Source organism: Apus apus, chromosome 17, assembly GCF_020740795.1.
Source record: "Apus apus isolate bApuApu2 chromosome 17, bApuApu2.pri.cur, whole genome shotgun sequence".
In the NCBI taxonomy this organism is placed as follows: domain Eukaryota; kingdom Metazoa; phylum Chordata; class Aves; order Apodiformes; family Apodidae; genus Apus; species Apus apus.
This window is the reverse complement of record NC_067298.1, coordinates 1,327,057-1,351,152: the sequence shown is the minus strand read 5'-3', so window position 1 is coordinate 1,351,152 and position 24,096 is coordinate 1,327,057. Positions and strand designations below refer to the sequence as shown.

The window sequence follows — 24,096 nt, the reverse complement described above, 5'->3', positions numbered from 1 at the left end:
TGGCCTGGCATGAGGTAGTATGTTTGGGTTCACCCTTTCAGTCCTGTGGAATGATATTTGAGATGCACATTTTTTTCATTTTTTTCTGAATATCAGGGGAAAATATTTTGGAGGGAGAATTTTCCTGAACATCTGGGAGCAAAATGGGAAAAGTTTGATAAATGGCATCTTGCTGACATGTAAGAGCAACTAGCTCAGTGAAAGAATCTGGGGCACTGCAAATAAAAGGGTTTTTCTGCACCGTGGCTCATTTGGATGTGTAGTTTGTGTGTGTAGTTGAGGGTAGAAGATTATTCAGATTGTCGGATTTTAAAAAGGGAAAAAACTAAGTCTGAAGTCCTGCAGTAATCTGAATTTCAGGAGCAGCCATGTCTGTGTGTGACAGAGATGGACTTTTTTGACTACTCAGATCAACGGAGAAGTCTCTTGTTCAAAGTTTACTTTCTCTTCTGAGGTTAACTACAATATGAAATATCTGGAAATATTCCATACACTGATTTTGGTACTGTCAGGTTATACTGAGAAGTCAACTGCTTAGGTTTGAATTCGTTCAACAGTGTTTCATGTCCAACTGTGCTTCATTTCAGTCATTTTATGTTTGAAACACAGTGAGTTTAAAACCTGCACAGTATTTGAACTTCATCGATCATACACGAAGTGCCTTTATCTGTAAGCTTAAATACTCTCAAACGAGCCAGAATCTTCTCACGTGCACAAGTTTAAAATGGAAACAAGCTCATGGCAGAGTTTGCAAATAGAAATAAAGGGAAGATTGAGTGTTTAAAAAGAAAGCAAAACTGAGTATAGCCCAAAATAATTTCAGGATAAAAGGCTTCAGCTGTGTAGGATTTTTCCCTTGTATTGCTCTACCAGTCTGATGTCAAAGGAGATTTTTTCTTCATTTAACATAATCATCTCTGAAATGTAACAGTGAAACAAACCATTAGCAAAATGCTGAGCTGTCAGAAGCAATCACTGGTTTTGGATCCAAAAAAGGTCCTTTCCCTTCTCCCAAGGTTTCCTAGGGAGGTTCTTTGTGCAGCATCCAATGTTCCAGGGCAGTGTTGCAGCTGAGCAGCTCTGACCTGTCCCTCTGCATAGGCAGCCAGGGTCTGTGTGCAGGGGCATGTCACTGCCCCACAGACCCCTCAGGCACAGAATCATAAACTGGTTTGGTTTGGGTTGGAAGGGACCTTAAAGATGATCCAGTTCCAACCCCCTGCATGGGCAGGGACACCTCCCACCAGCCCAGGCTGCTCCAAGCCCCATCCAACCTGCCCTTCAACACTGCCAGGGATGGGGCAGCCACAGCTTCCCTGGGCAGCCTGGGCCAGTATCTCACCACCCTCAGAGTGAAGATTTTCCTCCTAGTGTCTAACCTAAATCTCCCCTTCTCTGGTTTTAATCCATCCCCCCTTCACAAGCCTTTGTCCAAAGCCCCTCCCCAGCTTTCCTGGAGCCCCTTCAGGCACTGGAAGGTGCTCTAAGGTCTCCCTGGAGCCTTCTCTTCTCCAGGCTGAACACCCCAGCTCTCCCAGCCTGTCTCCAGAGCAGAGCTGCTCCAGCCCAATTATCATCTTTGTGGCCTCCTCTGGACTCTCTCCACTGAGCTCACTGTCAGTCTGATGCTTTGATACTATGATTTGTTATGGTACTTTTCTTACATATTCACCAGAACTGGGATCCTACCCCAAAACCTCAGACATAAAGTCAGTATAAAATATTCGTCTAGAAATACATACTACTCTTTTTTATAAATAAATATACACTGATTCTTATTATTTTGCACGCATAAAACTAAATGACTTTACAGTTTGCTGTATGACAGAGTGCATTAGGCTTTTGCAGTGGAATTCTTTATAAAATGGATCATACAAAATTCCAAGCACGGAGATAGTGCTGCCTGGATTTTCCCATAGGTGACGTTTGAAGTCAAATTGGGTTGTGACATTAAATAGCACCATATGGTGTGTTCATTCCCTGCTGCTCCAACGAGATGCTCAGTGCAGTTCCAGTAGCGTTTTACAAGAGCTGATTGATTTTGGGGTGGGTTGAAGGTTCTCAGAAGCTAGATGTTCTTGGAAAAAAAAAAAAATACAGTGTTTGTCTTTTAAATGCCAGAAGCACATTTGCAAGGGCAGTTTGTGTTAATATAAAACTGGGGGCAGGGCTGTGTGTATGACTGTGTGTGTGTAGAAGCTGTGTCAGATCTGTTGAGAGCAGCACTTGGAACAAAACTCTACTTCAGATGATTAACTTTTGGGGACTTGCACAAACTATTTTTGTCCTCCAGGTGTTTTTCTTTCTAAGGGGATGCCAAAAAGCATTAATGCAAACTATCAAAGCTCAATAAAAGGAGTTTGCCATTTTTGTCATATTCCTGACCCTTGAAAACTAGAGATGAACACACCTGCAGATACAGACAGGACGTTCCGTGGATGTTTTCCAGCATCCTTTCATTTTGATTCTTCCTCTTTTTTTTTATTACAGTTCTTTGAGGTTCCATTCGACTCAAACATGAACAGGACAAAAAACAGACCACTGGTTCGAGGACAGATCAGGTAAGGCAGTGCACACCTGCTCCAGCTACAGAGAAATGAGGCTTCATGTTGCTTTTATCTGTCTCCAAGCTTCTCTCTCTCATCAGATGACGAAAAATAGCTATTTGAGACACAAGACAGCAAAGAAATGCACCTCTCTGTTCTTTGAGATTATAACTTTCATGTGGGGACTTTGGGTAATCAGATGTCTCATGACAGCAGAATTTCCACTCTTCTGGTGGATTTATTCATGTGTGACAACTCCCTGCACAAGGTGGTAGGATGCAGCTCCATTCCTCTGAACTTCTGCATTCGTTCATAACAACAAATCTTCACGTTTTCACATCTCAGAACAAACAACATTGTAAATTATTTTTAGTGTCCACATTTATCTGTTAGATCCCAGGCTTTCCCAGTTTAGATGGTTGAACTCAGTGATTTTAGAGGTCTTGTCCAACCCTTCCGTGATTCTGTGAGTTGAATCTCCTGGCAGAGATATTGGCAACTCATTTTGTTTTAGTGGTTTTTGTAAGGGACCATCTTGTCTTTGCCTTTGTGATATGTTTAGCAGAAAGATGGGGAGAAAACTCAAAATGGTGAAGCTAAAGTCAAAATTTGTTATCATTTAGTCTCTCATATGTATAAATATAATATATATATAGTATGAATATGTATAAATACATGAGGGCATCAAGAAGGCAGGGCAAGCTCTTGTCACTTGTGGCCTGTGACAGGACATGGGGCAATGGATTGAAACTGGAGCCCAGGAAGTTCCACCTCAACATGAGGAAGAACTTCTTTCCTATGAGGGTGACAGAGCCCTGGGACAGGCTGTCCAGAGAGGCTGTGGAGTCTCCTTCTCTGGAGACTTTCCAGACCTGTCTGGACACCTTTCTGGGTGATCTGCCCTAGCTCTTGGTCCTGCTCTGGCAGGGGGGTTGGACTCAATGATCTTCAGAGGTCCCTTCCAACCCCTGACTTTCTGTGATCATTTGATTCATCATCCTGTACAACTCCCTCACCAACACCAATAAAAGCACCCTGCATGAGCAAAGGGATTCCCTTAGAAAAAAATTCCCTCATTCACTCTGTTTTCTGGATTATACATCAGTTAAGTTTCTCAAAGGCTGGTTTCCAGCTAAAAAAGCAAAGTGAAAAAGAACATCAACAAGAAACTATAACTGATTTGCAAACTAAAACTGAAGGCCTGATTCATAAATGATTCAACAAACAATTTTAGTATTGCATTTCCATGATTCATGCCAAGGATTATTTATAACAAAATTATGTTCTCCCTTAGGCTTCTGTGAACAGTTGGTCCTATTTATTTCTGTGTTTTATCCATCACCTTTGGAGGACTGAAAAAAATGTGATGGATGAAATTACAATAAAATTGAGACAAAATACAAAAAGGAACCTTGGGGGTAAATTCACTCTCACTGTAAATAGTTAGAGTGCTTCAATTAACTTGTTCTGATTTGTTCTCGAAGATGGTGCTTATTACAGGGTTCCTGAGTTGAGTTAATTTTATTTAAAAACATATTTTAGGGACCACTGCAGAGAGGGCATCTGATACACATGCAGTAAGTCAGCCTTGAATGTGAAGTTCAGGGGAGCTGCACTTCTGCTGTGCTCCTTTAGCCCTGGAAGGAGGAACACTCATTAGGAAAAAAGTTCATCGGGGGGATTTTTGTTATTTTTCTTTTTATCATCATCTACTAGCATGGCTTGCAGTGTTTCTGGAGTCAGAACCATAGCTGGGAAACTTTCTGTCAGCTTTTGATTTAGAGAAAGGACTTTGTTTTATGAATTTCCAGTGTCCTTAGACGAACTTCCCTGTCATCTGAATGCACCACAGATTGGCAAAACCATATTTAACGGATTTTCTTACTCCCTTCCCTTCGTATTTGCTTTCACCACAAAATGGTAACGTTGGGGACTTCATGTAATCACTCATCAATCTATCTACCTGACTGTCAACAGCTAATTTAAAGTTCTTTAAAGTGTCACTTACCTTGAATAATGCTGGTCTCGTTCCCTGTAGGCTGTTGAACACGCAGACCTCGACTGGCTTGTTCCTTCTGCGGTGTGCCAGAGGAGAATAATCCAGTGCAAGTGATCTAACCTTGTTTTATTTTGCCACATATTCCCTCGTGTTCTTTGAACTCTCTCCTTCCTGGCTGATTAAGTAAAACCCTTAAATGGTTATGCTAAAACCAGTCAAAACCAGACGAGGGAGACGGAAAAATTGTATGTAAGAGACTGATGTCTTGGCTCTGGGAAGGAAGCCAGAGAGCTTGGGTTATGTACAAAGTTCTTGCCCAAAATTTGTCTGACATTTGAGTTTTGACGTTTTCTTCTTTTTAGCTGCTTCATATAAAGAAAGGTTTGGTGTTTTTTTAATTCTGCTATGTTACAACATCTGTGATAACTAGTGCGAACGAGGCATCATTTTACAATCTGCTTTCTTTTTCGCTGTATGTAAATACGTTGTGATCTTCCCTCTCCCTTCTCCCTTCTCCCTTTTCCTTTCTTTTCCTTTTCACATAGTCCTTGTTACAGAACTGGTGGTCAGCGTGGGAGTCCTACCAGTTTTTGTATGCTCCAGTCCTGAGCTTGAGATCCCTTGTGAAGAGTGAGAACGTCGTTAACTCTCAGTCATGTTGGCTCACATGGAAAAGCCTTGGAAAGGCTTTTAGTGGTGGCTTTGATGTGAGCTTTTGCTCACTGAGAAAGTGCACAAAGACCAGTGACAGTTTTTATAGAGGTTGTGGCATCCTGAAGACAGTTCTTAGATGCTTTGAACTTGAGCCAGAGTCAAACCGGTAACTCCCAGTGAGAGGTCCATGGTGTTACTGAGTCATCCAGACCCTGGATGAGCTGGTGTCTAGTTTAGATAAGCTAATTCATGAAGCTGGCTCATTAAGAAATGTTATGCTGTTGTAGAGAAATTATTCCCTTGTGTTTCACTTTGTGGCCTCCACTTGCAGCTTCAGCCCCATCTCTAGTTAGATTTAAGATCAGCTGTCAGTTCTGACTGACCTTGCTTCCAACATTCTATCCTTCCTGTCTTCCTGAAGTCTTTACTTGGAAAAGAACTCTCTCTCTTGACAACCCTTGGGGGTGCTCATTTCCCTGCACACACAATCAGGTGGTTCCCAGGTCCCCAGATCTGATCCTTTTCTGCAAGGTGCAGAAACTTGCAGTTTTCCTTTGGCATCAGTGAGGAACCTCAGTAGATTTCAAGGAAGAGCTCCATGGCTGGGGCTGCGCTATGGAGTGTGAGCATCACCACAGCCTCTGAGGTCTGGCAGGGGACAGAGGGCATCCTCACCTTGCTGGTGACACTCAAGAAGTGCTTCACTTTGGCAGCTTTAGCCTGATCGTTGCTCCAGGCAGCCCCCTGTGAACCAGGAACCAGTTCTGCAGAGACCTCTGGAAGGATGGGATTTGGGAAAGTAATTCTCCTCCATCCTTTTTGTGAAGCCATGTCCATATTGCATCACCTTTCTGGCTGACACAATCACCTAGAGGCTTGGTGTCCCTCTGCTGTGTATTTTATATCATTGGGCCTGGACCAAACGATCTGCAGGACTCTGCAGAGCTGGGGTCTGCTGGAGGTAGGACAGGAGAACATTTACCTGATGTGCCAGCCCCAAACCTGCTGCTGGTGCCCCCAGGGAATCTTCTGACACTATTGCTAGAGTGGTGACAAACAGCACCTGATAGTTCATTGACTGCTTGCTTTAAAATGTCCTATTTAATTTGCAAGGCTTGAAAATAATGTTCCCTTTGAGCAATGAGACATAACCATCCTTATTCTCTATTCAGAGAGTAATCAGAGACATCCTGTTGCAAAAATAACAAGAGTGGACCCAAACACAGCGTGCTGCTAAACACCATCCATCATTCCAGCCTGCCCACACGTCCTCCTCCCTCTTCTGACCCTTCAAGTCTTGTTTGGAAATCCAAACAGCTTGAGATGTTCTTCATACTTTGGCTGCAGTGTTAAACTCATTGAGTGCATTTGTGTTGTGCATTTTAACAGCAGCTGAGACTTTTTTTCCTGCTATGAATTGTTCTTTATGTCATTGACGAGGAAAAAAATCATGTGCTCACACAACCTTAGATGTGACTGAAATGGCAGCAGCTTTTCCTAGTTTCCTGTTGGGTATGATTTATTCCCTTGCTTTTTAAGGTAATGGATTTAATTTTCCTGCAGATTAATTTAAATAAATCTCTAGTATTAGCTGCAGTAGCTGAGTGAGCTTAGCTTTGAGGATGACAAGTGTCCTGCTCCATTATAATGTATGAAGTGACAGTTTTGATTGCCCTTCTCCACAGAACTGCACACACTCTTGTTAAAAAGTGGCTGTTTTTATGAACTTACAGTACTGCTGGATCTGCTGTGCTAAGCACTCATAAAAAACTTAAGTTGTACAGGAACAGTTTTTAATCTTTTAAAAAAAAAAAAAAGGCATCAAACAGCACGTTCTAAATATCTAATTCACGACCATGTAGACACCTTTCAGTTCTGCTCCCACAGTATTTTGTCCTTTGACTTTGGTCTGAGCAGGAGCTTCAGGGATCACCTTGGGAGTGGGGCTGGAATTTCTCCCTCACTTTGCCTCCAGGTTTTGTGTCACTCTGGCCAAGAAGCCTCGTCCTGGCAGCATCAGAGGATGGCTCAGGCTGGAAGGGACCTCAGGAGAGCTGTAGACCAACCTCCTGCTCACAACAGGGTCAGCTCTGAGGTCAGATCAGGTTGCTCAGGCTTTATCCAGTCTTGTCTCAAAAACCTTCAGCGTAGGAATAATATGCTATGGAATTTAATTAAATTCTCCTTAAGGAGAATATTTGCACTCTCAACTTGTTTTTCCTTGCACATTTAAGAAGTGTGAGTCTACTAACTTGGCAGAAAAGGATATTACACAGCTAATGCTGTGGATGCTTCATAAGAAATACATCTTCATGGTATTTGGTGAAAATTTTTTCCTCCTCACTTATTATTAACCTCCTCACAAGGAGCTGTGATGAGCTTCCCATTTCTTACTGCAACTGATGCAGAGTAAAGCTTCTCTTGTTGACATTCCTGAGTAGAGTGTTGCCTTTAGTTAGTTTAACTATAAGCCAAACTCTTGAGGAATCAGACCAAAAAGAGCTCCTAAGCTAGTCATGTTTCCCACTGATGGCTTCTAGTTATGAATTATAGCTCTAATTGCACACATGTAAGTTGGACATTCATAAACTGATATAAAATTGCAAACATATCAAACTTTCCCTATTTATTCAAAAGCACATTGCAGCTCAAAGCTAGTTCTGTGTAAAGCTGAGTTTTCCACTGAGTTGCCTGCAGCAAACCTACCAGTACACGGGTAGGAAAACCAGTCCATGCTGAAAACGTGTGTGTGCCTTCAAAAAACCAAGAATCCTCCTGTAATCGCTGCTGATAACTCAGTGTAATTAGCTTGATTCTTTGCTTGCTAGCACTAATGTAAATCAGGAATGTTTCTACTGATGTTAGTGGAGCTGCACTGGTGGAAGTGAGAGGAAATCCATGTCCTGGGCTTATCCTGAAACCTGCATTAAGTGTTTAGGCAGCCCTGGTCTCAGCCAGCAGTTTAAAACCTCCCCAAGGGTTTCAGTACGACTTCAGTTCCCATTTAAAGCTCAGACTCTACTTAGCTGACTGCTCTGCTCCCTTGGGTGGTCATTTCAGACAGGTTTCATTCTACTTAGGTTAAAACAAATAAAACAAAAACTCCATAAATCTAAAGTTCTTCAAGAATAATCATTTTTCAGAGATCAGATGCTCGTTCCCTGCAGGGAAACATTCCAATATTTTGTTTAGAAAATACCTCATTTTAAAGGGACTGCCCTGAGATCTTTTTGAATGATAAAAATGTTTCTTTTTTCAGTGGGAGGCTTTCCTCTTGTTTGAACAGCGCACAATTCAAAGCAGACACCACCACAGCAGCCTTTTCAAGCATTTTTTTATGCTGCTTGTATTCAGGCTTTATTATTTGAAAACAAGTAAATGCATTCCTTCCCCACCACCACCCTTCTGGCTTCCTTTTTTTTTTTTTTTTTCCCCACCCTGTGTTTTCCAGGAGCTGTCATTGATTGTGTTTGGTAAACAAGAAATTAAAAAGGCAGCTTTATATTTTTGACATGTACAATTGCTTGTAAAAATGTAGCCCTTGCCTTTTGAACAGCAGGGTATTTTTTATTTTCCTTTCTGACACAACCACATCATGGAGAGGTAGGGGGAGGGGGGCAAGAAACCTTGAGGCTAAAACATAGTTTAATGAGAATAAAACCCACATCAAAGGATGGACTAATGGAATGATATAATGCTTACTGTGTCACTTTCCCAAAGGGGATATGGATGACAGTACTTATATTTCAATTATCTATTCAGTGCCTGCATAGGATGTTGATTAAATGGTTCTAAGGTATTAGAGTCCTTTTGTAGAACTCACAGAAAAATGGTGATACTGCACATTATCCTCAGATCAAAATGTGTATTAGCAGGAAATTATATAGCTCTAACTACAGATATATTTTGTTTCTTAGGGCAATAAAGAGGGTTGTTTTAATAACTAACGTTACATTCAAATTCATTTCAGTTGAAACGAAGAGATGGCTGGGTAGCCAGCCCTAGTGCCTCAGCTCCTGCCACAGCTCAACAGGGACATTCCTGTGCAGGCAGCTCTGTTTGGTAAATATAAATCCTGCAGAAACACTTGACCCCTCATGCCTTGCTGCTTTTCAGTTCACCCGAGGGGCCTTTAGTGCCAAATTATTTCTCTGAATCTCTAATTGCACCTGGGACAGTTGATAAATCAGGAGTCCATTGTACGTCGCCCCACGTTAGGAAGCATCCCAGATGCTCATGCATAAACCAGAAGTCACGGTGCATTTGGCTAAATAGCTGCTCCATCTGCTTGTGGGGAACACTGTGAAGAGTGATACGGGCTCCTAATGGAGTTGTCTTATCCTCTCATGTCAGCTCCTCACCAGGGGGTAGAGCCCCATGAGCTGGAGGGAACCAAGCTATTGTACACTAATCCTTCCATCTTTGTGTCTGGTACCACTGGGCCTCCTGGACATGAGCTGCAACCACTGACTCTTTTATGTTTTAACTGACTAGTGATAAACCATTTTCTTCAAAGGTGATACTAAAGTGACTTTTCTTCCTTGCACTGCACAAACAAGCAAAATTAAAGCTCGAAGCTCAAGATCCTGTCCCCAGCTTTGCACTGTGTTCTCCTCCTGGCTCTTCTTCCCATGTCTGTCAAACATTTCAGGTCCATGTTTGTAAATTTTGACTTAATTCAGTCAAAATCCTCACACTTTGTTCCCTGTATTAGTATTGAACCTTATCTGGTTTAACCAGAACAGCATCATTATTCAATGTCTGCCAAGTGTTGTAGGAAATGTCACCACTCAACAAGTCCATTATGGACCTGCCTCTGATTAGAAGCTGCTCTACCCTGAGATCTGTTTACAGTGACTCATGTTAGAAGTGCATTTCTTTCTGAAAAGGACAGAGTTTATCATGTCTTAATACAAGTTATAACTTACACGTTATCAGCTTTGCAAGTCAGATATAAAAGAGGTTTTTCTTACACTTTAATTAGCTGCAGTAACACAGATGCTTGCTCTCCAGTCTTTATGACTAGAAAAGCTGCATTCCTAAAGTTGAGATATGTGGAAAACCTCTTTGATATGTTTAATTTAGTTTTATTTTTTTTTTGCTAGGGAGGTAGAATCACAAGGAATATTATAAATCATGCTGTAAAGAAGCATAAGCCACAGTGACTCATCTTGCTGCCAGTTTGTGACAATAATTATGTTGTATTTATGTACTGTGATGGTATATGCAGGGGATTTGGGGTTTTTTTCCACCAAACTTTTCTAAAATATAACTCCAGATGCTAACTGTACATAAACTACCAAATGTAATGCAAAAAGCCCAAAATAAAACCATCCTCATCATCTTCACCTCTCAGGTGAGACATAGCAACTAGCTAAGAGCACGCTCTGGAGTTTTAAAATCATATGATTATCAAATGCATCCTTGCAACATTGCAGAGGAATCTGCAGGTAGGCAAGGAAGGATCTGAATTAAATTGCAATTTGACAGGCTTATCTGTCTGATTTGTTTTCCACTTAATGGTGTCTAAAGCCTGAGACTGTTGCTTCTTGTCCTGATGTCTCTGGATGTAGCAAAGAACTTATTCCCTTCATTTTCGTTGCTCCTAGGGATGTATCCAGAGTCAGTGAACCTGTACCATGCATGTCTGGACTGTCTGTCCTCTTTTTTTGAAGAACAGGTGGATAAATACTTCAGTTTTCTCCATCTTAATGAGACTGAGAACGGGTTGGAGACTTTTTTCCCCACTGCTTTCCAGACACTGGCTGAGGGCTCAGCAGAAGCATGTGTTAGATTTAATCAGTCTAAATCACAGACAAATGTTTCTGGAGAGACCATATTATCCATCCTGTTTGTCAGCTGGTCTCTGGTTCTTAAATGAAGAGAGAACTGAGGTTTTGAAATAAAATGAATGGATCACTTCACTGCCAATGCTGTAAGGTTAGGTTTGTTAGGTTAGAGGAAGATTTAGTTTAAATATTAGGGGAGGCATTTTTCAAATGTACTGTAGGTTTGTCTTGTAAGCACTTTAAAAAAATATTTACATTTTCATGACTGCAGGGAAGCTGTGAATATTATTATTCACCCTTTCACTCCTACCTAACAAAGCCATATAACAAGCAGGCTCTGCAGGGTTGCTGCGGGTTGTTATGGTTAGTGTTCTGGTGTGTGTAGGCAGTGTAATAAGAGCATAAACATTTTGTAAGTGTGGGTCCTTTTCATTTTTAATTTTTTACTTCAAGTGAAGTGGCGGGGCCAAATTGGAGTTTCTGCTTAATAACAGAAGGCAGCATAGAAAGCTGGATTTCTGTCTGAACGTGGTATTTGTAAACTGCAAGTCTCCCCAGGGTTTGCTGAGCTATCTCATCCCAGAGCGGTGGTTGCTTTGGTCTCAGTCCTCCGGGCAGACTCTTGAACCTGGGAATACTGAAGGCCCAGATCCTGGCATTGTTTGCGTGGAGTTAAGACTAGTAAAAAATGAGAGGAGGGTATCTTGAGGAGAAAGCTCCATGCTGAGGGTGGGGTTCTCAATTTCTCCTTTTTTTGGTTGAGTTGAAGTTCCTCTCACCTCACGGCACGTCTTTGTGGAAACTTGCCACAAAATGGATTCAGCCAATTTTGATTTTCACAAGCATGAAGAGGAGAGATGTGCCCCTTTGGAGATGAAAAGATTCTTTTAAATTAGCCGTGTTTGTTTATGGTAGTTTGAAAGTCCCTTACTCTGGCAGGGGAGACCCAACATCTGCAGCTTGGATTCCCGAGGAGCGAGGGGAACTAATTGCCTCCAAGTTGGTGAATATACAGTGTTGATTATGCTTTTGTACAATAGCCATGCACAGCCATGACAGGGCAGCTTGGGCTCTATGCGTGGGTTGTTTCTTCATTGGGACAGAAATAAATGGATGCAGACATGGGATATTTTATCCTAGTCTGTATTTATTTACACTAAGCCCACTTCTGAACAAGTGGTTTAGATCGCAAAGCCAGAGCCCGGTTGCCAATTTAGAGCCAAAACTCAAGAAGGTGACTCCATGAGAAGAGCCAGCCAGCTAGATGTGTTTATCCATCGCTCAGCTCCAAATGTGCCAGCTTCTCACTGTGTGACATTCCTTGGGAGGTGCAGACACCACGCCTGGAATCCTGCTCACCTTCCCTACTGATGGTCCAGGTGTCATTCAAAACCACATCCAGGTTGGCGCTAATGGGCCTGGCTGAGCCCTGTGGACAAAGGGGAGGTATTAGGGGTGATTTCTTTCAAAGAGATTTGCATTCTAAAGGGGTTTATTTGAGATTCAGATCTGTAAACTCTCCACCTGGAGACACAATGCTGGAGTGTTGAACTCCTGATTTAAGTGTGCTTAAATGCTACCCATTAACCCAGCTCATTAAGCTTTTGGGGAGCACTTAGAAGTTTCATACCTGCTCTTAACACCTTTGCTCCTCAGCTCAGATTTTGTGTTACAAGTCACTTTTAGAACTTTTCCACTATTTTCCACACTGTGTTTTTCTTTTGGGGAAAAGCACTGTCCACTCTGAGGTTATCAACACCTTTGTCAAAGTTATTACCAGAAACCAAATCCCAAGCAGCCAGATGCAGAAATACAAGCAGGCAAAAAGTGTGTTCTGGCAATTTTAAAAACTGTGATAATTTTATACCCACTTAGGGGGAATTTGATGCAAAATTCCATTTTTGTAGTGCAGACAGAACCTGCTCTGCCATAGCAACACAATTTTGGGGATGAGGTACCAGATGCTGACAGGATGTAGATAATACTTTGTAACCTGCAAAGACGAATAGTTAATTCAGAAAAAAAGAAAAGACTTGAGAATGTTCCCCATTTGTTTGCAGCTCCTAACGGACCTCTTGTCAGTCTTCAGTGGTAAATAATAGACCAGTGTGCGTTCTGATGTTTGGAGTTGATTGGAAAAAAATTGAATTTCCAATTAGAAGTGTAATGTAATTTCACATCTTAGTTTTTAAATACATCATCCTTCACCACCTTGTCATGTTATGAACTTGCTCACATGATTTAAAGAGAATAAATGAATACCTATTAAGATCTTTCTCTGTGTTTTTCCCCCTAAAATAATACTAGTTTAGCTCATTGATATTGTTCAGTTTAATAGATTTCTGATACTTTGCAAGAGGAAGCATCAAGCAGCAGGTTCTTGGGCTTTTCATGGTGTTCAGGCACAATGTATCTGTGGAAGATGATCTCAAAAGTGAGAGCTTGGGTTGCTTGTGTTTACTGAAACTTCTCAGTGATGCAGAATCCAATCTAAATGAAAGAAAGAAAGAGATTGAGCAGTAAGTCCATTCTGCCACTGCTAAAGATATTTTTTCCCTTAAATTGGAAAAAAATATGTCCCAGAGACTAATCCAATCTGTAAGTGAAAGTTGTAGTTGCATAGAAAAATATTTTGTCAGTCATGCTTTTAGTCCTTTGAAAAAAAGGATATACTGCTTCAGAGCTTATACTAATTAGGGGTCATAATGTAAAATCTCAAATTTGGGTGTCTTCTGTCACGTACATCCCCAATCTGTCTGTAGGATTCTTCTGGAGTTCCTTCTAATTTCTTTTCAAAAATAATATTAGAATCACTTTAGAAAAGTCGTCAGCGATGAAGCTGCTGATCCAGGCCAGTGTTGTTCCAGTTTCAGTTTCCATTAGCGTGTTTGTTATTACTGTAGAACTTTTACAGCTGACAATGGTCACGAGTATGGTTTTTATTACTAAATATATAAATATACAGCCTGAAAGGATTTGTGTGGAAAGTTAAAATTTCATTTCACTGTTGGTAGATTGCCATCGTTCAGTTGTCTGCCACGAGTACTGATTGGTTTGGAATGCTCTGTTCCGTACTCTGAGCTTAGAATCCTGGAAGCTCCGGGAGTAATTTTTTTAACCTCCCATCAAAAATCATTTCAGGGAAGCTACTGTTGCTATTCGGGGGGCAAAACGGGCCTTTTGCAGCCTTTTGGCTCATTTTTCCCAGTCAGCTGACTCCGCGGCACTTGCGCCAGCAGACGACCCCGCTGCCGGTTGCAGGCATCTGTCCATCTGGGGAAGCAGAGCTGGAAATTACACAAATGCGATCCAGATGTGCTTGGAGGAGATGGGTTTGCTTCCCATTACCTAAGTCAGAGGAGCAGGAAGGCTTCTATAAAGTCATCTGTTGTTGGAGAGCGTAACGTCCTCAGCTCCTTCTGTCTCTTCCACGCGGGATGGGATTGCCTGGGGTAACTCCTGGGGCTGGTGTCTCCCCTTCATTTTCTTGGTGGATCTCTAAAAGCTGCTGAGGAGGGTTCTTGGGTGCTGATCTTTAAAAAAAGAAATAGTTGTGGGTTTTTTTAAGTCCTTTGACTGATCTTCCAGCTGAGGGAGGTGACCCAGTCCTAGCTCAGTACTATATGACAGTTCTGGTGATCACAGGCTCAGCTCCTCCCCTGGGACTGGTTTTCAGCAACTCTTACTGCTCCCTGGCTGCAGGAATTGAGCAGATGCCAGGAGATGAGCAAAACTGTAAATCAGCAGTTAGGGAGAGTGATGGTTTTCTGCATGGGGTTAGGTAGGTTTGTACTGGGGGTCACCATGGACACCCTCCTCTATTGACATGACCACAGGCTTTCACAGCCACAGAAACCCTCAAGGGGATGTGACTTGCTCTTCAGCTTGTGCAACCTCTCGTTGCTGGTGCAAAAATGTAAAAACATCAAGCTGATGCTTTTGTCTCAGTTTGTAAGTGGCTTCAGAAGCCTTAATAACTTACTGCTGACCTGGAAAAAATGAGGAAGGAGGGGGCTTCCTCCAGCAGCCTTGTACTGGCGAGTAGTCTGGGGACATTTTTAGTACCTCCAGATTCCAGAAATAATAAGCAACTTATGATGCCTACTCCCAAAATCTGATTTTAATTATGGCTTTGGAGCAGTGTTCGTGCCCTGGATTCACAGCACAGCCCATGATGGCAAAATGAGATGGCAGAGATGGGAATCACACTTGGAGTCTTAGTCTGCCAAATACCTTCTTCTGAGCTCCCGCTATTTTCAGCCCGTCTGTGCGTGAGGCTGGTTCAGGCTGCTCCTCTTCTTGCGATGACAAATTGTTTTGACACTCTATGCAGATGGAATTGGCTCCCAGAGCAGCAATATTGAGATGAATCCGAGTTGTCAAGTCTCCTCTGCCTTGTCTCGACACTGTTTACCTGCCACTGGGGAAGATGCTGGAGTCAGGGGTGATTCAGGACCGGTTCTGTGGGCAGCAGCAGCAACGAAGCGAGGGGAGGAAGCCTGGTGGTCTTGCTGGACTTGTGCCTTGAACAAAACAGAAAACTTGCCAGATAGAACCAGTTTTTGCCTCATCAAAAAAGAAGTAAAATTGCAATTAGAGGATGCAGTCTGGGCAGAATGTTTGCTATTATTAAAATCCCGTGCAGAGGGAAGTGAGGATGAGTATCTTGGCTTGATTGGGATGTGGAAGGGGCTCCTGAGTAAGTTTTTTCTCTTCCCACTTTCCCTCTCCACCCCAGCCCAGCCCTGGGTGTGGAGGTTGTGTTTGGGGGAGGTTCAGCCTGGCTGGAGGGGCTCCAAGGGCAGCAGCAGGGCTGTGCTCTGCCCTCTGCATCCCCCTTCCCCTCCACACTTTAGTCCTCACCATCCTTATGTGATACCAGCCCCATGCGATGGGCAGAACAGCTCCCTGGCCTGGGGCTCAAGGGACAGTTGTCAATAATAACAAGATCTAATCCAAAAACAATCAATCAGGAATTGAAATGTTTCGATCCATTAAGGTGTTCTGTGCCTGCTGCAGCAAAACAATAGCACATTGTTGGTTTGGGTGTGGGGGGTTTTTTAGTTGGCCCTTTTAGAAGTGAGTGATGTTTTTAAAAGGTTTTTGACAGACAGGGAGAGGGCAGAATTTGTTTTATTGCCTTTTGTATTAGGCTTTGAATCTCCTTTTTAAATATAAGCACTTAGGCTTCACCTGAAAAATATGCAGGTAGTCTTTAATGGACACTGACATTCAGGCTTAGACTTTTATGTAAATATGTTTTGTGTGCCCAATTGCCCATTAACACAAGGTCACACGTTCAGTTTCTTATGTATTTATGTAACATCTGAACATGAATTGCCCACAACTGCTGATTGCATGAATGCACCTGTGCAGGATTCCTGCAGGCTTTGTGTCTGCATTTGTGTGTGTGTGTCAATATGTTCACAGAGATAGGTCAAAACATTTGATGCCGATACAGGAGTTTTCCATATTTCTAAATACTGCTTGGGTTTAAGAGGGAATTTTGTCTTGCTCCTTGATTGTTCTTTCCAGACAACATCTCTTTAAACTTTTCCCCCTTTTAATACTGTTTTTTAAATTGTAGTTCTGGCTGTACTTTGGCAGGCATATTCACAAAATGTTTTGCCAAATCAGCATAGAAAAGCATGTGTAGTAGTGATGCTATTGATCTTTACAGACATTAAGCTTGCTAATGCTTCTGTGAAATAGGTAAAATAGTACATTAATTTTATAGATGGGCAGGTGCTTTCATTTGTTTTCCCTTCTCAGTTTTTCCCAGGAAGACTGTGAGTCAGTAAGTACTATTATCCATGACTCCGGAGCCTATTACATAAATGTATTTCATGTAGCATCATTATATACATTTAAGCAGAAATGTATATAACCAGGAACTAGAAACAGAAAATAGGCTGTTGCACATGAATTAAAATAAGCTGCTATGTTGCCCACAGTCTCTGTCAGCAATGCAGTGAGTGAGGGTCTGCAGGGATGCCTCGTGGCCTTGTGTGCAAGGGGTGCCTGGATATCACCATCCACGTGGGATTCCTCCTGCTCCCCATTCCCCCACAGCAGCTCGGGGCTGTCCTAGAGCAACCCTCCCCAGCCTGAGTGACAGCACCTCTCCTGACACCTGTGGCAGCACAAGCTTTGAGTAGAAGGAGAAGAAACCTGGGTCTCTTCTCCTCCTCTTGGATGCTCTCAGCAGAGTGTGACTGAGGAGGGTCTGCCAGTGAACTCTGTGGGAAAGAAGTGTCAGCACAACCAGGAAGGGTTTGATGATTCACTCTTCAAGTTGAAGTTCTCTGAGAAGTTTGCAGTTGAATGTGAATGTCTCTTAGCACTGTTATTAGGCAGATTTTGGCATGTGCATTCTTAATAAGGCAGAGAGGAGCGACAAGGCAGAACTACCAGCTTTTGGTTTTCCTTTAGGAGGTGTCCCATGTGGTGACATACTGGGTATTTAGAGTTGAAATTTGAAGACAACTCATTTGGCACTTGGAATATTTTTCCAGAGTCTGATTTTAATCAGCCAAATAACTGAAACCAACTCCTCCCAAGAATCCATCATAAAACCTAGTTTCTTACTCAATATGTTTGCTTTCTGAGCTAGCTCCTTGGCCAGTTTTCCAAAGGAAGATTGCCTTTTTTCCCATGGGAGCGATTCCCTTAGCACAAGTGATCGCCCAAGTGAAGTGAGACTTGTGTACCAGCCTCTGTCATCAGCCTGCACTTCCTACATGGAATGGTTTCAGGATGAAGGAAACCAGAAGAGACCCCACAGCCACTTCTGGCCACCATATAAGACTTCCCCGGGGTTGGGTTTCCCAAGGGAAGGGACCTTAAAGATCATCTAGATCCTTCCCCCCTGCATGGGCAGGGACACCTCCCACCAGCCCAGGTTGCTCCAAGCCCCATCCAACCTGCCCTTCAACACTGCCAGGGATGGGGCAGCCACAGCTTCCCTGGGCAGCCTGGGCCAGGGTCTCACCACCCTCACAGCAAAGAATTTCTTCCTCATGTCCAACCTGAATCTCCCCTCTTTAAGCTTCAGACCATTGCCCCTTGTCCTCTCACCACACACCCATGTAAAAAGCCCCACCCCAGCTTTCTCGTTGGCCCCCTTCAGATATTGGAAAGTTTCTATAAGGTCACCATGGAGCCTCCTCTTCTCTAGGCTGAACAACCCCAACTCCCTCAGCCTGTCTTCATAGGGGAGGTGCTCCAGCCCTCTGAGCATCTTTGTGGCCTCCTCTGGACACACTAGAGGAGCTCTGTGTCCTTCTTATGTTGGGGACTCCAGAGCTGGACACAGCACTCCAGGTGGGGTCTCACCAGAGCAGAGTGGAGGGGGAGAACCACCTCTCTCAATCAACTGGCCATGCTTCTTTTGATGGACTAGATGATACACTTCTTTTTTTGAGCACTTTTGATGACTTTTGGTCCAATGACCCAAGTCACTAGACTGGGTGACAGCATGAGGCTGTAGTGGGAGGAACTGCATGGATATTAAGTGATGGGGCACATCCTGGGATGACTTGGCATCATGGCCTTTCTCCTGCTCCAGAGGGGGTTCCTGATGTCCTGTGCTCCCTTGGTGAGATACAGGCAGCTCAGAATGTGCATCAAATCAATGAGCCTCACACCACATGCCTGAATTTTGACAGACCTTATGTGAGCATGGAGAACCATAATGGTCCCTAGAAAACCAGAAACTAGGAGAAATCAGAATACCCCTTTAACTGTTGTGATTTAAACCTAGAGTCAGTCTTCTTACAATCATGGGAGTCACTGAAGCAGAAAAAACTGGATCAATGACTGAAATCTCTACCTTTTACTCAAATATTCTCTTTCCCAATGAGGAGCTGCTTATATTTCTCCTAGACCTTATAAACATGGCATTACAAGAGAATGAGCTGAATTTTCCTCTTCCTCATGTCCCACCAAGAAAACAAGGTCCTAATTTGTGATTGCAGTGTCTTTGTAATGCCAAATAGCATTATAGGGGACAGAAATAACAAAGCTGAATCATCAGATCACAGAGTTTTTTATCTCTGTTGGAGTTTTAGGGGCAGGCACTTGTGAATTGGGCAGTTACTCTTCCAGAAGGGTTTTACAGTTCCTTGGTTGTTAAAGAAACACTGAGGAGAAGCAGAAAATGCCATACTTTTTAGGAAGTCTAAAAGTAATACAGTTCAACTGCTTAGGAACAGCAGCCATTATTGACTTGATGCCCTCCCCTGAGATCATTAGGACGACCACAGACACTAACCAAACTGCCTCCAGGAGCTTCCTTTGAAAGATGAAAAAAAGAAGGCACTGAGATACCAAGATGTGTTTGCATCCGACAGGATCAGAACAACTCTTTTGAAGGTCTCAGTCAGGTAACTTCACCAGCTTTTTTGATAAAGCCTGATTGTTTAAAGGTGTTTTGCAATCCCTCACTTGGAGGTGGGGGCAGCACCCAGCTGGTAGCAGGGCTGGCAGCTCAGGGCTGTGGCTGCTGCAGGGAAGTGAGGTGGAAGAGACATGAGGCTGGGTTCCACCATGGAGGAGGGCTTTGCAGCCCCAGCCTGTGCCTTCCCTTCTCCTAAGAGAGGCTTGAAGGGCTGGTGTCTGCTGCTTCATGACCAACTCGTGGTGTGGAGCATTCATTTGAATTGTAGACATGCAGATGAGTCTTCACTCTTGATTGGTGAGAATATTGCTCATTGCATGAGGTCAAACTGTGTCCTCATTAATGTCTGTGAGCCTGGCAGGAGCCAACATGGGTAGCCTGGCCTCATAGGGTCAGCTGGGCCTTTCTCACCTCAAGAGTGCGTGTCAGTCTGGTGTTTACCATCTGATGTATTTTCCTCAGGAATCAATCAAGATAAAGTTTGTTTCACCAAACCCATCAGGCTTTCCCTCAGGAGGGGCACCCTCTGCGGGGAGCAGCGTCGGCTGTAGGTGGTACAGGGTGTGTTTTGCTGCCTTGCTGCAGAGGAGCAGCAGTAGCTGCAAAACCAGAGGGCACAGCACCCTCTGGCTCCTTTCACAGTACACATTTTATAGATCTCGTTGTCAGTGGATGGCAGTGATGTCCCCTGCCTCTCTTCCTGGTAGGTTGGTAGCACCAAGACTGGTAATGCTGCAGCACAGACAGGCTCTGTGCGCCCTCTGTGACCCGGAGTCTGTTGATGGTCTTGAAAAGCTGGATAAAATAACTCAGTCAATTTAATTTAAATTGAAGGCAGATCTTTTGTGTGAGATTTGCTCATAGAATCATAGAATCAGAGGGTTGGTAGGGACCTCTGAAGGTCATCGAGTCCAACCCCCCTGCTGCAGCAGGAACATCCAGGGCAGGTCACACAGGAACGTGTCCAGATGGTTCCTGGAGTCCTGTAGATGGGTCTCCAGAGAAGGAGACTCCACAATCTCTCAGGGCAGCCTGTCCCAGGGCTCTGTCACCCTCACAGGAAAGAAGTTTCTCCTCATGCTGAGGTGGAACTTCCTGTGTTGTCACTTGGTGCTGTTTCCCCTCGTCCTGTCACTGGCACCACTGAACAGAGACTGGCCCATTGTTGACACCCACCCTGCAGATATTTACAGACATGAATAAGGTCCCCTCTTAGTCTTCTCTTCTCTAGACTGAGCAGCCCCAGGTCTCTCAGCCTTTCTTCATCAGACAGATGTTCCAGTCCCTTCATCATCCTTGTAGCCTCCACTGGACTCTCTCCAGCACATCCCTGTCCCTTTTGAACTGGGGAGCCCAGAACTGGACACAACACTCCAGATGTGGTCTAGGGCAGATTAGAAGGGGAGGAGAACCTCCCTTGACCTGCTGGCCACACTGTTCTTAATAAATCCCAGGATACTATTGGCTCTCTTGGCCACAAGGGCACATTGCTGCCCCATGGATAACTTGTTGTCCACCAGGACCTCAAAGTCCTTCTCCATGGGGCTGCTTTCTAGCAGGTCAAACCCTAATCTCCACTGGTGCATGGTGTTTTTTCTCCCCAGGTGCAGGACTCTACACTTATGCTTGTTTAAGTTCTTCCTGTTCTTTAGGCTCTCCATCCATATTGGCCCAACAAAGGTCTTAAAATTTTTTTGCTGATAAACCTCCCATAAAATCCATCCCCACCAGCAAATTTTACTTCTGGGGGTTGGAGCAGTGCTTGCAACACGTATTGCAGGGTTAAAGCTTGGCCAGAGGGCAGAGTCTCCATAGAATACAAAAGCTGCATAGTTCTCAATTAGACAAAAGGTGTAAAGCTGAACTTCATATGGAGACGTTTGCTGTAAGCCACAAATTTTCTGCTCTTATATGCATGACTGGAAGTGTGGATTTAGCCACGTGGGTTATTAAATGCAACTCAGTTAATGGCGTTTTCCTTCCTTCCAGAGGTCTCCCCCACCACATAATTTTTTAGTGGCATTTAGTTCTATGTTTCCAACCTCCCAAGCACCCTCGAGCCAGAACATGTGAAGAGATCTCCACACCTGCTGATCTGGTGCAAGGGAACACAAACAAAGCTTCCTTGGGGTTGCATCTCAGTGCTGCCTGGGAGGGGTGCTTTGGTAGCCAAACAAAAAACCCGTTTGTCTGAGCTGGATGGTTATTGTTATAGGATCATAGAATTGTTTTGGTTGGAAAAGACCTTTGAGATTGTCCAATCCAACTGTGAACCCAGCCCTGCCAAGGCCACCACTGCCCCATGTCCCTCAGCACCATCTCCAGGGCTTTGAAACCCCTCCAGGGATGGGGACTCCCCCCCTGCCCTGGGCAGCCTGGGCCAGGCCCTGACAACCCTTTTGGGGAAGGAATTGTTCCCAAGATCCAATCTAAACCTCCCCTGGCACAACTTGAGGACATTTCCTCTTCTCCTGTCACTTGTTCCATGGGAGAAGAGACCGACCCCCCTGGCTCCAGCCTCCTCTCAGGCAGTTGCAGAGCCAGCAGGTCTCCCCCTCAGCCTTTTCCAGGCTGGACACCTGCAGCTCCCTCAGCTGCTCCTCGTAAGGCTTGTGCTCCAGACCCAGGGGTTACAAAGCTTCAGCCACTTTCTCACACATTTTTAACAGGAATTTCCATCCTTCCCCAAGCTCTTAGCTGATGCACAGTAGAAATAATTTGCCTTGTTGTCATTTGCTGCTCTTGCCCAAACCTAAAATATCTTCACTTAATTCCAGGCTCACTTAAGAAATAATTAGGTTTAGTTTTGGTTCTCTTGCCAGAATTGCCTCGGTGTGCTAGCCCTGCTTAGCACAGTGCCTAAGCTAAATGGGAATGCAGAAAATTCAGCCTTTTTTCAGTAAAGCTAAAAAATACTTTATTCCTATTGATGTAGTTTCAAAATGATTGAACGTGCCTCTTTCCTCCTAAATGCTTCCTCATGTTGTGCCTAACCCCCTTGCATTTCAGTCAAAGGATCCCTTGGATAATTGCAATCAATTAAAAATCTGACAAGCTACAAGCATTCTCATTCACTCTAAACCCTGAGTGCTTTTTCCAGAGGTCAAAATTTACCAAGATTAAACTAAAAGAGAAAGAAGGGCTGTTGACCTGCTTAGGTTGAGTTTGTTTGCTGAGCAGAGTGAGCCCAGCAGTGAGGATCACCTGTAGTTGCAAATCTGCCCTCAGGGAGAGGTGGGGGGATCAAATGGGGAGATTTGGGCTGGTAAAAAAATAACAAAAATCCAATTTTAGGTTTTGGGAGGGGGCAAAAGGAGGGGGGCAGCAGTTGTTCTTTAAGGCAGGCTCTTCTGCTCAGTGTGTGTCTCCTGCTCTGCCCACAGCCCCCTGCTCGCCGTCTGCTTCGCTGCCTCCTGTGGAGTCCCAGGGATTGCCCTGCTGACACTGGGAGTAAACCCCCTCACCGGGGCCCTGGGAGCCTTCAACATTTTCTTGTACACGTGTTGTTACACCCCCATGAAGAGAATGAGCATTGCCAACACGTGGGTGGGAGCTGTGGTCGGTGCCATTCCCCCCGTCATGGGCTGGACGGCGGCTACTGGGAGTCTGGATGCTGGTGAGTAGAGACTGCAGAGCAGCCATCAGCACTGCCTTTGGGAGGGCTGGAAGGACCTACTCAAAAGACTCATAGAATCATTAAGGTTGGAAGGAACCTCAAAGACCATCTAGTTCCAACCCCCCTGCCATGAGCAGGGAACCACCAGACCAGGCTGCACAAACCCTCATCCCACCTGGCCTTAAAAACCTCCAGGGATGGGGCAGCCACAGCTTCCCTGGGCAACCCATCCCAGCTCCTCACCACCCTGATAGTGAAGAATTTCTTCCTAATATCTGACCTAAATCTCCCCTCTCTCAGTTTAAAACCATCACCCCTTGTCCTATCACTATCTTCTCTGATGAAAAGCCCCTCCCCAGCTTTCCTGGAGCCCCTTCAGGCACTGGAAGGTGCTCTAAGGTCTCCCTGGAGCCTTCTCTTCTCCAGGCTGAACACCCCAGCTCTCCCAGCCTGTCTCCAGAGCAGAGCTGCTCCAGCCCTTGGATCATCTTGGTGGCCCTTCTCTGGACCCTCTCCAACAGGTCTATATCTTTCTTGTGCTGAGGGCCCCAGAGCTGGACACAGTATTCCAGGTGAGGTCTCACCAGAGCAGAGCAGGCAGTAAAGCTCCTTCTTTATGCTTGTTGAGCTGGTACTGCTTCAAAAGTAGGTAGGTTCTGCTGGCTGCCCTGCCAGTCTGTTACAGTGTGGTGCCATGAGGACTGGAGAAGTAGACCTGATTGTATCATTCTCTTTATGAGGGCATTTCAGGGGCAAACAGGAGCTGATAAAAGATCATGTCCTGTTGAATCTGTGGTTAGGGCATCTTAAAAGAAAAGCTAGACACAAAACAGTGTCCTTAGGGTTCACGTGGAAGAAAATGTGATGTAATTTCAGGATTAAAACCATACCCACTTGCAAGTCAGGAGCTTTCAGCTGGAAAATTCCCAGATGTGTTTATTACTGTCTTTCCACAAGCCAGAAAATATCCTAGGAAGATTAATTTATTGCTGTATTTCTTAATTGCCCACTTCTAAACTCTAAGTTATAAATGTCCCTTCTTCCCCTCCTTGAAAAGCAAACGAAGACTTCTATTTTAGTAACTGTGAACCATT

General features: G+C 44.1%; 1 protein-coding gene across 1 annotated transcript in view; it reads left to right on the top strand.

Moving 5' to 3' along the window:
• The window catches only part of LOC127391711 (protoheme IX farnesyltransferase, mitochondrial), a 105,557-nt gene that overhangs the window by 67,261 nt on the left and 14,200 nt on the right, over positions 1–24,096 (top strand). The window contains exons 5-6 of the mRNA XM_051634783.1: positions 2,491–2,561; positions 22,770–23,002. Coding sequence (XP_051490743.1) covers positions 2,491–2,561; positions 22,770–23,002 — 304 coding nt within the window. The remainder of the gene's footprint in view (positions 1–2,490; positions 2,562–22,769; positions 23,003–24,096) is intronic.